At 40.1% G+C, this 12,322-nt stretch overlaps 1 protein-coding gene across 1 annotated transcript in view; it reads right to left on the reverse strand.

Annotated features, from left to right (window-relative positions):
* PTPRR (protein tyrosine phosphatase receptor type R) overlaps window positions 1-11,772 on the reverse strand; it is a 149,175-nt gene extending 137,403 nt beyond the window's left edge. The window contains exons 1-2 of the mRNA XM_069857441.1: window positions 11,625-11,772; window positions 159-463 (exon numbers count right to left, since the gene is read on the reverse strand). Of these exons, the coding sequence (XP_069713542.1) occupies window positions 159-463; window positions 11,625-11,685 (366 nt within the window). The 5' untranslated portion in view covers window positions 11,686-11,772. The remainder of the gene's footprint in view (window positions 1-158; window positions 464-11,624) is intronic.
* Window positions 11,773-12,322: the final 550 nt, after the last annotated feature.

Below are 12,322 nucleotides of genomic sequence, written 5' to 3' on the forward strand. Positions count from 1 at the left end.
AGCGAAGAGCTTCAAGATGTGTGGTTATTTAGATTTAGATGATCAGCCAGGCAGTGGAATATGAACTTCAGATACTCCACATTACAGTCTCTGTCTGTAGTTATTGACAGGCATACTTCATAAAACAACTCCAGAAATCAGGAAAAAAAGACACTTACCACAACGATAACATTTGTCGCAGGAATAGGAAGATTTTCCAATTCCAAATCTTGACCAGTCATAGCTAGCAGATCGAGGGATGGGTCATAGGCAGGTCTAGGGAAGGTTGATTTAACAATTATTGCCGGGTGTAGCTTGCTTATTTTGGTGTGAGAAGCAGAATGGAAATTTTGTTTGGAATTCTTATAACTGTCTGTATCCAGACTTTTCTCCACACTCTGTACATGATGATAAATAAACACAGGTTTCCCACTCTTTCGGTGATGAATTGCCAAAAAGTGATCATTGTCTCCAGAAAAGCAGCCTGCAGAAAGAGAAGAATAAGTTTAGAATGTCTTTCTTGGATATTCTGTGGATAGTGCTGGAAATCTGATGAGATCTTTGGGCTCTGCAAGTTTTGGAAAGCATATTTGTGGAATACAAGAATTCTCTTAAAAGGCCACAATGCAATTTCCATAGCAATAGCTTAACAACACTACAGAGAATCTACTAAGTATGTGAGGAGTATCACATTCTTAAACTCATTTATACGAGGCTTTTAAAAATGTTATTTATACTTCCAGCCAGGGTTACATTTCAAAAATGACATGCAAGAACAGAGCAAACCCTGAGCCAAGTTCAAGTTTTTTATCAGCATCAACTCCAACAGGAAAATATATGCAGTCCACTCACTGATTTGTTTAATCAACCAGTAATACCAAAGATGAGAATTGCTGTGATCATCTTTTATGTATGGTGACTTGAGGAGAAAAGGCCAAGAATCAGATCCAAAAATCAAACTTAAACATGCAAGAAAGAAATGAAAGGTAAAGTTCAGATGCCTGAGTCCATAATCATAATTCTGCTTTTCCTATTCATCTTGCATTATCTGCTTAGATTAGGAGGCCTTATAGTCCCTTATGCCAACTCCTGTTATGACCCAGTCTACAGCCAAGCACTCCCTGGCCAGCCAGTGGAGCATCTGGCTCTCTGCATAGAAGACACAGGTATGTGGATTTAGCCATACCTTGCATACCTTGGTGTAGGGCAGAAGAATTCTTCTAGATTACATGCTTTTAACAAACTGTGTATTAATAAAAAATAAGTTTCTCTTGATATTCAAAACACTTCCTAATGATGTCTTTATAAAAGGAACCAGAACTAAATCTCCAGTTCCTTCAGTTAAGAACTGAACAGCTACAACAGCCAAAACAGTCCAGTTCAGGTCCCAGTCTGGAAGTCAGGCTGTCCCTCTGCACAGAAAAATAGGTAAAGATCAGCTCCTTTACTGATAAAAAGTAACTGAAGCTGCATTAGTCATCTCCTGGAAGAGCACTCTAAGAGAACTGTGGTACATAACGGACTTTGTATTCTAAGAAAATTGAACCCAGAGAGTTCTGATCAGCTCGAACTCTTTCTCTTCAGAAGCTGTTGGGGTTAATGGCAATGTTGCATTTGTGCACAGATTTCTAGTTTTAGAAAAATAATTTAAAAATCAGTGTTATTTTAATTCTCACAATGAGCTGTTAAGAATAGCTAAGAACCAAAAACATGTTTCAATTCAGGTTGAACAAGAAACAATTTTGTTCTATTCAGACTGATTTTTGCCTCTGATTGTTTTTTGCTTGTGTAAGCAAATCAAAATAACCAGTCATTTGCACAGCCCTACCCAGTGCCCTTAGGAGATTTCAGTGTAGGTAATTACATTCTGTTGACCTAATTTCCTCCTGAAGTTTTGGTTAGGAAAATCAAGGGCAATACCTCATCTGTGCTGTAGTATTGCTATGCATCATTGGGAAATGCATCCTCTGCCAAAAGTGGGTTCATGTCAGTGGGCAGTGAAGCAATTCATAACATAGATGAGCAGAAAATAAATAAGAAGAAAACAGAACACAGAATCCTGTGTTTTTCAGGACACAGACATCCTCCTAATATAAAGTGCCATGTCAATCCTGAGGCTATTCTTAAATGGTAAAAACACACGCTGACAATTCCCTAGCTGAACACTATGGTCACATGTGTACAGTTGTTGTCAGGCTTTGATTGGGAAGATGAATGAGAGGAGAAAAAAAAAAGAAACTGCAGGGCACTGATTTAAAGGCAGCTGAATTCCGAAGCTTGATGAGCTTACTGGTGTTTGGCCTCATTGATAAAAAAATCCCAAGGGCTGGTCTTACCTAGCAGTTTAGTTAGTTTTGTGAATGGCAAAATAAAACAAGAAAATCAGCACTTCTTATAGTCACCTACTTCTCACAGTCACCTCTTTGATGAACTTATTTTCACATCTCCTTCACAGACAACCAGTATTCCAAAACTGATCATATATAACGTACAGGAATGTAACTACAGACAAATTTGGTGCCTGCAGTTCTTCTTCGCTTCCTTTTGTACCACAGTATGATAGCATAAAGTGAGTGATTTTGGTGCTTTTTAAGCTTCAGATACCCCAACACACACAGAAATTCAGAAAATGGGACTTGAAAAACTGAACTCCTAGAGGTATCTCTTCCACAAGTTTAGTAAACTTAATCCTGAAGTGAATTTTGATAGTCTGCTCACACTACCCTGTTTGAACTCTGCTTCACAATGTAGAGCTTTTCATGACTGACTTGTAATATTCAACAAGCGAGGATATCACCCCTTAACTAAAAATATTTTATGCCTTCTACTAAAATTCCCTCTCCTCAAGTGTATTTACAAAGAAATATAATTTATCCTGCCTTGGCATTGAGAAGAGCAGACCGGATGTTCAGATTGTGATTCTATGCTGTTTCTTCTAATCAAAAAGATGTTGAATCTTCACGTATTTCTCAGCTAAGTACAGTTTCTTTATGTCAATGGAAAACTTTATTTCATTATTAGTTCCAAAATGCACAATAATCAGTAGCTTTTAAACTCGCATCAGAACTTCTCAGCAGTAGGTTTGTATCTCCCTTTGCTCTAGGAAGGCAGCCTATCCTTCCTCCACCTAGATCATCTCATTTAATAACAATTCCTATGCCTTTCGGTAACATATGCTGCATTGTGACTTCATATTGGTATGATTTGTTGATTTTCTTCCAGTTCTTCTGAATGCACAATGTCATGACTGGTCACCACAGTTTCTCAGGCTCTGGCTCCTGATGAATATTGCTACTTCTTCCTCTGTTCTTTCCTTCTGGCTTACTTTTCCTTTTCCCTCACAACTCCTCACATACTTCTGCCACTCTTCCTTAGATTTTTTTTTTTACAAGAAAGTCTGCCTTGATCTAGCTTCCATGTTCCTCATCTGCAATCCACCTCTTCAACTTAGCTTCTCCTGTACAACAGTATCCTCCTTCCTCAAAATCTCAGTCTATCTTTAGTTGCATTTCCAGTCCCTGGAACTGTGCTTCAAGATCCTTTATCAACTGAAACACTTCATCTACTATTAAAGTGCAACATGAAGCTCTAAAGTGACATAGAATGCATGCTTTCTACATCTTGGACCACTGACTGTGCTAATTTCAGCATTTCCACCATTGCCACCAGTTCTCATATGTGTCTTCATAATCCTTCCTGGAAAGAAAAATTGGAAAAAGCCCTGCAAAACATCTTGTTCTGCTGGATTGAGCTATTCTTCTTGCTTGTTTCAATGAGGTGTTCACATTTGCTTAGTTGTCTGCAGAAACATACAAGACTCTGTCCTGAATTAAAAAGAAAAAAAAAATCCAGTCTACAGAAGAATGATGGATAATGGGTCAGTAGACATCCATGTGAAATACCTACATGGTCCCTGTATACAGGAAGCATGACATTTTCTCATGATAATAGATGGGTAAATCACATTAATGCTAGATAGCACATTCCGCTCAGCCTGTCTTGCTCTACAAATGTGTAATGTGTATGCAGAAATGAAAGACTATAAGAGACAGTACATCTGATCTTAAAGATGTTTTGGGAATTTTTGACTGTCCGAGTTGGCCTCTGCTCAATAGAAACATCCCAAGATTTCTCTAGACTCTCTTGACTCCCTGAATAGTCTCAGGCAGCTGACAATTTAAAGCAACCTGCCAGAAAATTCTTAGATTCCTAATTTCCAAATACTTTTACTTTCTCTAAAGCAGACAGTCAAAAAACTTCAAAAAAATGAGATCTAATAACAGGCCAGTAACACAGTAGCAGGGTTTTATCTTGTTAAAACATAAAAATGTCACAGCTTTACAAAGTTTTTTATCTCGTGTCCTCTAGAGCAGAAACCAGACCTTTATTGACTGGAAAAGGAGAGGCCCAGTGGGACACAACATTCTTTTGTAAACCTGACAGAGCCAAGATAATGGTGTCTAAATTCTTGATGTGTGTCTGGAAAAATAATTTGAAGTCATTGTCATAAGTCTTATTATTTGTTTTAATCTGAACCAATTAGATTCATAATTAGGTATGTTCCTGAACGTTCTCATTTTCTGTATTGAGATGCATACTTGTAGGTTGCACAGTCACCTCAAATCCATTGACAGAACTGCTGTGCTACACTTGATCTGCAAGTAAAATGCACAACTGAATACAGAAACACAGTGCTTATGTTTTAAAACTCACAACTCCGTAACTAGTACTACAGTAATGCCAATGTCTCTTTATAGTTACAGATATCTTGGTATATTACACAGTTCGAGATTTTCATGCTAACATGCTGGAAATTGGCAGAAAAAAAGGCAGAAAATGTAGAGTCATTTCATAGGGGAAAAGCATACTGAAACTTGACTGATTGCTTTCAAAGATAAATTTAGCTCAAATGCAATTTGAGTTAGAGCACTTAATGCCAAGCCAAATATTTTCTCATTTTCAGTAGAAATTAAATTTTGTACCCGAGTTTCATATTCTTTTTTCTTCCTGTTTAGCTTGCCATCTGAAAGATGCTCTTCATCCCATACAACGTCTCTTCACACCCTATAGACCCACCTCAGACTTTGAACAGGCTTGCTCTTTAACGCCTCTTGCACAATGGTTCATCTGTTCTTGAAGAGCCACCCAGAGTCACTGTGAGAAGCAGATCACTGTACTTATGCAGACCATTGATCAATCCTTTCCAATAATGCCGATGTTCCTACAGCTAAGAGACTCATTTCCTGCCTCTTTTTAGTGCATTGAGATGGATATGGTCTCACATACTGAAGAGCAGAGCTTGCAGTTCTCTCTTGTCTATATAAAGGCCAAGTAGATACTGGCTCAGAGGAAGAGAAAAAATAATATCTCTTAGCATCTGTGCTAAAATGCTTAATATGCTAGCCATTTATGAGCACGGCTCTAACTCTCGGGAATCCCAATGACAAATATACTAAGGGAAGTGCTAACTACTGGTAATTTCGAGACATAGGATAGACACTACTATAGTGTTCTAAAAGACTTCTGTCTTCTCTTGGTGGTGAATATTGTCCCTTCTGGTGCAAGCTAGGGGACCTTTCTTTGACTGTGACTTTGAAAGATACAAAAGTCTACTGCTTTATCCCTGTTTCATCTATTTCACTGGAAAAAAATCTTAAAACATATCAAGAGAAGTCAAAATATCTGTTGGGAAATAAAAATATTCTAAATTATGCTGAAAACACAAATGAAAACAAAAGCTGTCTGGAGGCAATATGCCTTGTATCTGTACTGTCTAGTTAAAAGTATGTCTTACTGTCAGCAAAGCAGTACTTCAATCAAACCTAAAACTCATTAGGACAGGTTATGCAGTTTTAGCCAAACATAAGCTTTAGTAAGGTGGACCAAGAATTATTAGTAATAAAATGCAGTTAATTGTTGAAAAAATATGACCTCATTCTTAGCTAGACAACAGAACATACTTTTTAAAGTATTTCATTAGGGAAACTTGATCCTGGAAAAGCAAAGAATTAATAATTTTTGATCACAAATCTCAACAATTTCCTAATGGATGTACTGAACATAATCCCCAACATCAGACCAGCCTTTGCAATGGCAAAATCATATTACAGAGCTACAAGGTTCAGTCCTTCATATGAAAGGTTCTGCACTTTCCTATCCAGGTCTGGTAACCAAAAGGCCAGACCTTCTGAAGCAAAGGAAAACTACCCACAACATGTCAAATTTCAGAGCAAGTAATCTGCACCAGAGCTAAACAAGCACAGAAAACGACAATTGTAAAAATTTGGAAGAATGTATTGATCCGCCCTTGAACGAAATGTTCGGAACATTCAATCAAAATAAAAATTTCAGACAGTATCAATTCCTACAAAATAAGTGTACAGATATGTGTATACACCCATCTATATACAATCTCTTTTCTTTGTGTGCATTTGTGCACATGAGCATGAGAAAGCACATGCACATGAGAGAGCATAGGAGCATTCCTGAGAGACAGAGGGACTATACACAAGAGAGGTAGGGGGAGAGAGATACGATTGCAAGGATTTTTTTTCCTTTTCTAATAAGCCATCTGCTGAAAATAGAAACAACTACAAACACATTTTTGCTGAATTTGTCCTTTTCAGTAGGAAAAAAATGCTCTGGCCAGAAAAATCCACAGCTACAGTAAATTTGAAGTGAGCACATTAGTGGTACCTTTTTGAAAAAGACAATTTGTGTCTGGTTTTAGGGGCCTGTTGCCTGATATGTCAATTATGAAACTGGATGCTACAGACCATTGATTTCACTAGGTCTACTCATGCGACTTAAGAGATGAGCCATTGGTCCCAAAGGCACTTAAATATTCTGCCATACTTATGTCCTGGCACTAATGTACTGCATAGTCTCGCATCAGACTTTTATTCCCAGAAGATGTGAGAAAGTGCTGCATCGATTTGCTAATTTTGTGATTACTGTCATTTTCCAAATGAAGGTTGTGGCTAAATTCTGCTCTGTATGATACGGTTGCAAATATATACTGTCCCCACGAGATACATAGTATCTCTGCAGAAAGCTGTAAGGGGTATGAAGGAAAGTCCAGTTCAGTCTTAAGGCTTTTGGCTGTGCATCTTTTGCAGTGAATACTCTAGGAAATCACACCGAGGATTTCTGAGCAGATGTTATTACCTTCTCCAAGTATTTATTTCAAAGCCATGCTGAAAATCCTATAGGACAATGTCTGTGTTTTATGGAGTAGGTGCCCTTCCCTTCCTCCTAGAGCCCATATCAAGCCTCAAAACACCCTTGTCGAGGGGGATCACCACTAAACACAGCCACCCACTGCTATCTCATTAGCTGCTTTCTAGAGATACAGACTCCCCCAAGAGCCCAATTCATAGTTTTTCAGTAAGTCTCCTGCTTCACTCTCCAGAGAAGCTGGAACCAGCCTTTGCTGTCTAAAATGTTTCAGTCTTCTTGTAGTACAACAAATGAAATTAGGCAGGGATTCCAAGATCACAAACCTCAATAGCTTCCTAATGGATGCACTGAACATAAACCTCGTGTAGAAGGTAATGCCTTTCAAAATTATGAATGGTAAGAATTTCCACATGTAAAAACATGACAAAAGTCTCTCTTACAACTAAATACTTCCTCAAAAATATGAAGTCAAATACTGAATTACAAAACTATTTTTCTCCAACAGAACTTTTAAAAAGACAGATGAGTACCCTGTGATTATCCACAAGTCTGCTAGTAAAAGGCACAAATGTCTATTCTAGTAAAAACACCCACTCATGGCCAGTGATATGTTTTCTAGAGGAAGCAATTGTAGGTATCAGCTTTGTTTAAATTATGTTAGTGGAATGAAGAATTCCAATACATTTTAAAAATCAATAGCTCCTTTGCATTCACTCTAAAAGTATTCAGAAGCTAGTATTATTTACTCATTAGTGTGAAGTTACTGAAATGGATCTGATTATGAATGAATTCTGTGCAGATGGCACCTCAGTCCTAGAAGTATAGTCCCCAGATTTTCTTATTTTTGTGACACAACTTGTGCATTTTTTTTTAGAAAACAGGCCCCCCAGCACTTAAGTAGAAACCACAGTACACTAAAATAATTTCCAACCATGAGAATACCATTCAGTATGTGTTTGACTTGGAACACTGAAGGACTAGTTTCTGCTTAGCAGAACTTAGTAAAATCACCCTGTCGACTTCGGTAAGGATTAACTGAGAACCAGTCTACCATATTTTCAATATGTTTCTACACATAGTGAATTCTACCCAATGGAGTGTTACCTTGTGGTCAAAGAAATTTCAGTTGTGGTATAAACAGTCTTCATTATTACATCATTGCCCCAAGCAGGTAAAACACCACTATTGCCTACCTTGAATTTTACATGATTCAGCTGATGGGCATGGGGAATGGATCCATCAAGAAGTCAAGACAAAGATCTACATGCTTTCCCTCTGAAAAGGCTAGTAGGGAAGTACTGGTTGTCCATAATAACTTAAGGTTGTCAATGCATCTCTTCACTGATGGAGAGTATAATAAACTAGGGTAACAGAAGCCCTTAGCATGCTAGCATAAGGCCTTTGCTGAAGAAACCAAGGCTTAGATGACCTGTACAAGTCTTAAACTGTTAACTCTTTGCTTTTCCAAGACCAGAGTTTCTTCATCTTAAAAGCAAATTCTGCAAAAAATGGTCTCTTAAAGAGAGATTTTTAACGTAAGACAGGTGGTGAGTTGATATTGTCATTGTTAACTGAGTAAGATTTTTCTAGTCTAGTTGATTTTCCTAACCGGCTTTCTGTGACTGGATATTTAATTAATTTACTCTTTTCACTCTCTTAAAGAAATCTGTTAAAAAAGAAAATGAGGTAAAATAGTTAATTAGTTGAGTAATCTGGATGACGCAAATAGTTCTAATTACAAGTTAGTCTAATGCGCCACTTCGTGTTTTTGTTACCACCTGCTAGTCTTTTAGGAGGAAACAGTGTTCCCTAGTCATCTTGGGAGACAATAGTTTTTTATTGCAAGAATATATATTAGATCATACGTGCTAAAAAAGAGTATAATCTGAACTGTCTTGCAGTCTCTCATGCCACACATAATATTCGTTGAAGGTTCATGCTGACCTGTAATCAGTAGCTATGGGTTTAGGTCTTCATCCAACAGCAAGCTTTATATAGGTTGATTACTTCACCTACTGCACTCAGCAGAAGGGCCTAGTTCTGTTTGCAGAGATGCACACACAAGTGTCTTTGATTTCAACAAGCAACATACGGGCATACCGACAGCACAATTGGATTTAATTTTCTGCTTACATAGCTGTCATGCTTTATTGGAATGGGTATCTACATCAGCTTACTAAAGTGGTACCTTTTCAAGCACATGAAAACTCCTGACCATATTTTTCACACAAATATTTTCCATTTTTTTTGTGTGAATACATATGTGGCTACTGAAACACAACATTGTACAGCTGACTTCCCATAACAAACCAGATCTGCAAAATGACATGCGTTACCTTTCCATGAGAAAGTACTATTTAAACACGTTACAGAATGAATTATTTTTGCTGTAGCATTAGCTCAAGTAAATGCAGACATATGTATCCTTTAAAATGTATTATCACCAACTGATGCCAACAGAGATTTTGTTAATGTCTGCTGACAATGTCTTTAGCAGTCCCTAGAAACATGCCTCAAGTATACTCAGCCTCAGAACAAAAGAGCCAAGCAGTTTCCATCTCATTACAAAAAAAATTACATTTGGGATATAATTTGTGACTTAGCACTAGTGGCAAGTAGAATGCATTTTGTGATTCCATGTGAACCAAAGCTGCAAAATCACCATCAATAGTCCAGAAGTTTAGGATATGCATAAGAGATGACCATAGTGGTAACCTGTGTAAAGACCAGATTTTCTACTTGCATCAGATGAAACGGAAACACATTATTTCATTGTGGTGACATCTTCAATGACTTCCAACAAGAGCAATTTTTCTGCAGCCCTGCCTTAGAGGAAGAACAGCTCTTGTGCTCAATGGGAGCTGTACCCAACATGCAAAGGTTGAATTCAGCTCCTGTTGATCCTCTCTGTTGCCTTCTGTGAAATAAATATTATTCAAGATTGCCCAGGAAGCAAGGTGACACTATATAAACATCTGTTTTCCTCTCTTTTTCTCATTATTAGAGACATTTCAATAATTAAGGCCAAGCTCTGTTTATAACCATTCCCAGTAACTTAACAAAACAAGCAAAACTTAGTAAGGAATATAAATGACTTACTTGTAGAATGTAAACCCGGGATAGAAAAATGAAGGGTATAATAACTTACACAACACCCATTATTAATAGAAGATACATTGAGATTAGAAGATCTATTATGTCAAAGAGAGGCTGCACAGTAATTTTGTACAGATGATCATTTTAATACATATTGTAAAAGAACAATCTAAAAGCAGCTTTAGGCTTTTATTCACAAAATGCTCCCTATCTTTCACACAATAATCTCTTGCATGTAAGAATATAAGGCATAACAAAATGACCTTCCCACCTATAGATATACAGGAAACAGGCTCCTGTTATGAACTGTAGCCTAATATTCCAGGGCAATAAAATATCAATAACTAAGGTAAACCACTTCTCCTGACAGCAGCAAACAAATGTGTGCAGCGTCGACTTCCTGATATATCCAAATAAGCGATTATTTTCATAACATGGCTTATTGGAGCAGGAGCATATGTGTTCATGTACTGCTTCTGCATTAAGAGACATGAAGTTCATCTGTTACTTTTAAGGAGTCTGCCATAAAACAATGCAAATTAGTGCATTTAACAGTCTCTCCTGAAGAAAACCAAACACAAACAATCCTGAGAGCCAAAGAACTAGAACCTAGAGGGTGCACTTAATTGTTTTCCTTAATAAAACTTCAGGGAAGTTTAAAGCATGGTGCAACAGCCATTTTCTAATTCAGAAGTAGCTATGCTTGCCATAAAAGATAAACTAAAGAAACTCTTCAACTTTGCTGATTGAGAATTTAATTCAATTATACAGTTACCCCAGGTCTTATTTCCTTCTTGAGAGTATAAATGCTAAAGTCTGCGTAGGAGAGAGAGAGAGACTATGAAAAATAAGCAGGTTTTCATGATTTAAGAGAAACCCGAGATTTACACCAGGAATACAAGCTCTGACTATCAGAACGAAACTGGCAGTGGAACTTCATGCACGTACTGGGGCGCCCATCGCTCGCCGCATTTCTGAATGAGGCGCACGTTTTGCTAGCAAAGCAGAGAGAGGATTTAATATCACCGCTACACCGCTATTGCTGAAACGCCTGCTGTCGCAGCCGAAATTTCCCTTCCTAAAAATTCCGCTGCCACGAGCAAACACGACTAGCAACGCACTGAATTAAAAAGAAGAAGAAAAAAAAAAAGAAAAGGGAAAAGGGGGTGGAGGGAACGGGGGCGCTCGGTTTTCCTTCGCTTCCCCAGCTCCCCGCTCTCCGAGGCGCGGGGCTTGCCCGCTGTCCAGGGTGCTGAAAGGCGCGCTCTCCGCGCGGGGCCGTCAGTCCCCCGTCGCCGTTACCTCTCCCCGCGGGGCCGCCCCCGCCGCCACAACAGGTGCCCCCCCGTCCCTCCCCTCTCGCCGCTCACCTGCGGATCGGAGGTGGAGCAAGAGGCAGAGCGCCCGCAGGCACGCGGCCGCCCGCCTCATGGTGCGAGCCGCGCTGAGGCGAGGCGAGGCGAGCCGGGCTGCACCGCGCCACCGCGTCCCGCTGCCCCCCGCCCCCGCCAGTGAGCATGCCTGGGAGCGCGGTGCGCATGCGCAGCCGGAGCTGGGGGGCTGCGCTCGCCCGCCGGCGGGGCGAGGGGGCTGCGCGGGAGGTGACACGGGGAGACGGAGCGCCCCGGGGCGGGGGGTGCAGGGAGAGCTCTCCGGTTCCAGCCGGTGTGCGGGCACCTGGGGCGGCCGCGGGGGCGGCCCCGCGGGGAGAGGTAACGGCAGCGGCCGCCTTTCAGCACCTTGGACAGAGGGCGAACCCCGGTCCGTGAGCCTCGTCTCTGATCACTCGGCGCGTCTGCGAGGGCTTCGGCGGCACGTGGGTTTGTGCGGGTAGCAAAGGCCACACGCCCCTTCAGTCCGCTGGACCGCTGGGCTGGGATCAATGGCAGGAGGGTTAACAAGGCCAAATGTCACCTCCTGCACTTGGGGCACAACAACCCTGTGCAGTGCTACAGACTAGGAGAAGTCTGACTGGAAAGTTGCCTGGAGGAGAAGGGGGTGTTGGTTGACAGTGACTGAACGTGAGCCAGCAGTGTGTCCAGGTGGCCAAGAAGGCCAATGGCATCTT

Source organism: Phaenicophaeus curvirostris, chromosome 1 (assembly GCF_032191515.1).
Source record: "Phaenicophaeus curvirostris isolate KB17595 chromosome 1, BPBGC_Pcur_1.0, whole genome shotgun sequence".
NCBI lineage: Eukaryota > Metazoa > Chordata > Aves > Cuculiformes > Cuculidae > Phaenicophaeus > Phaenicophaeus curvirostris.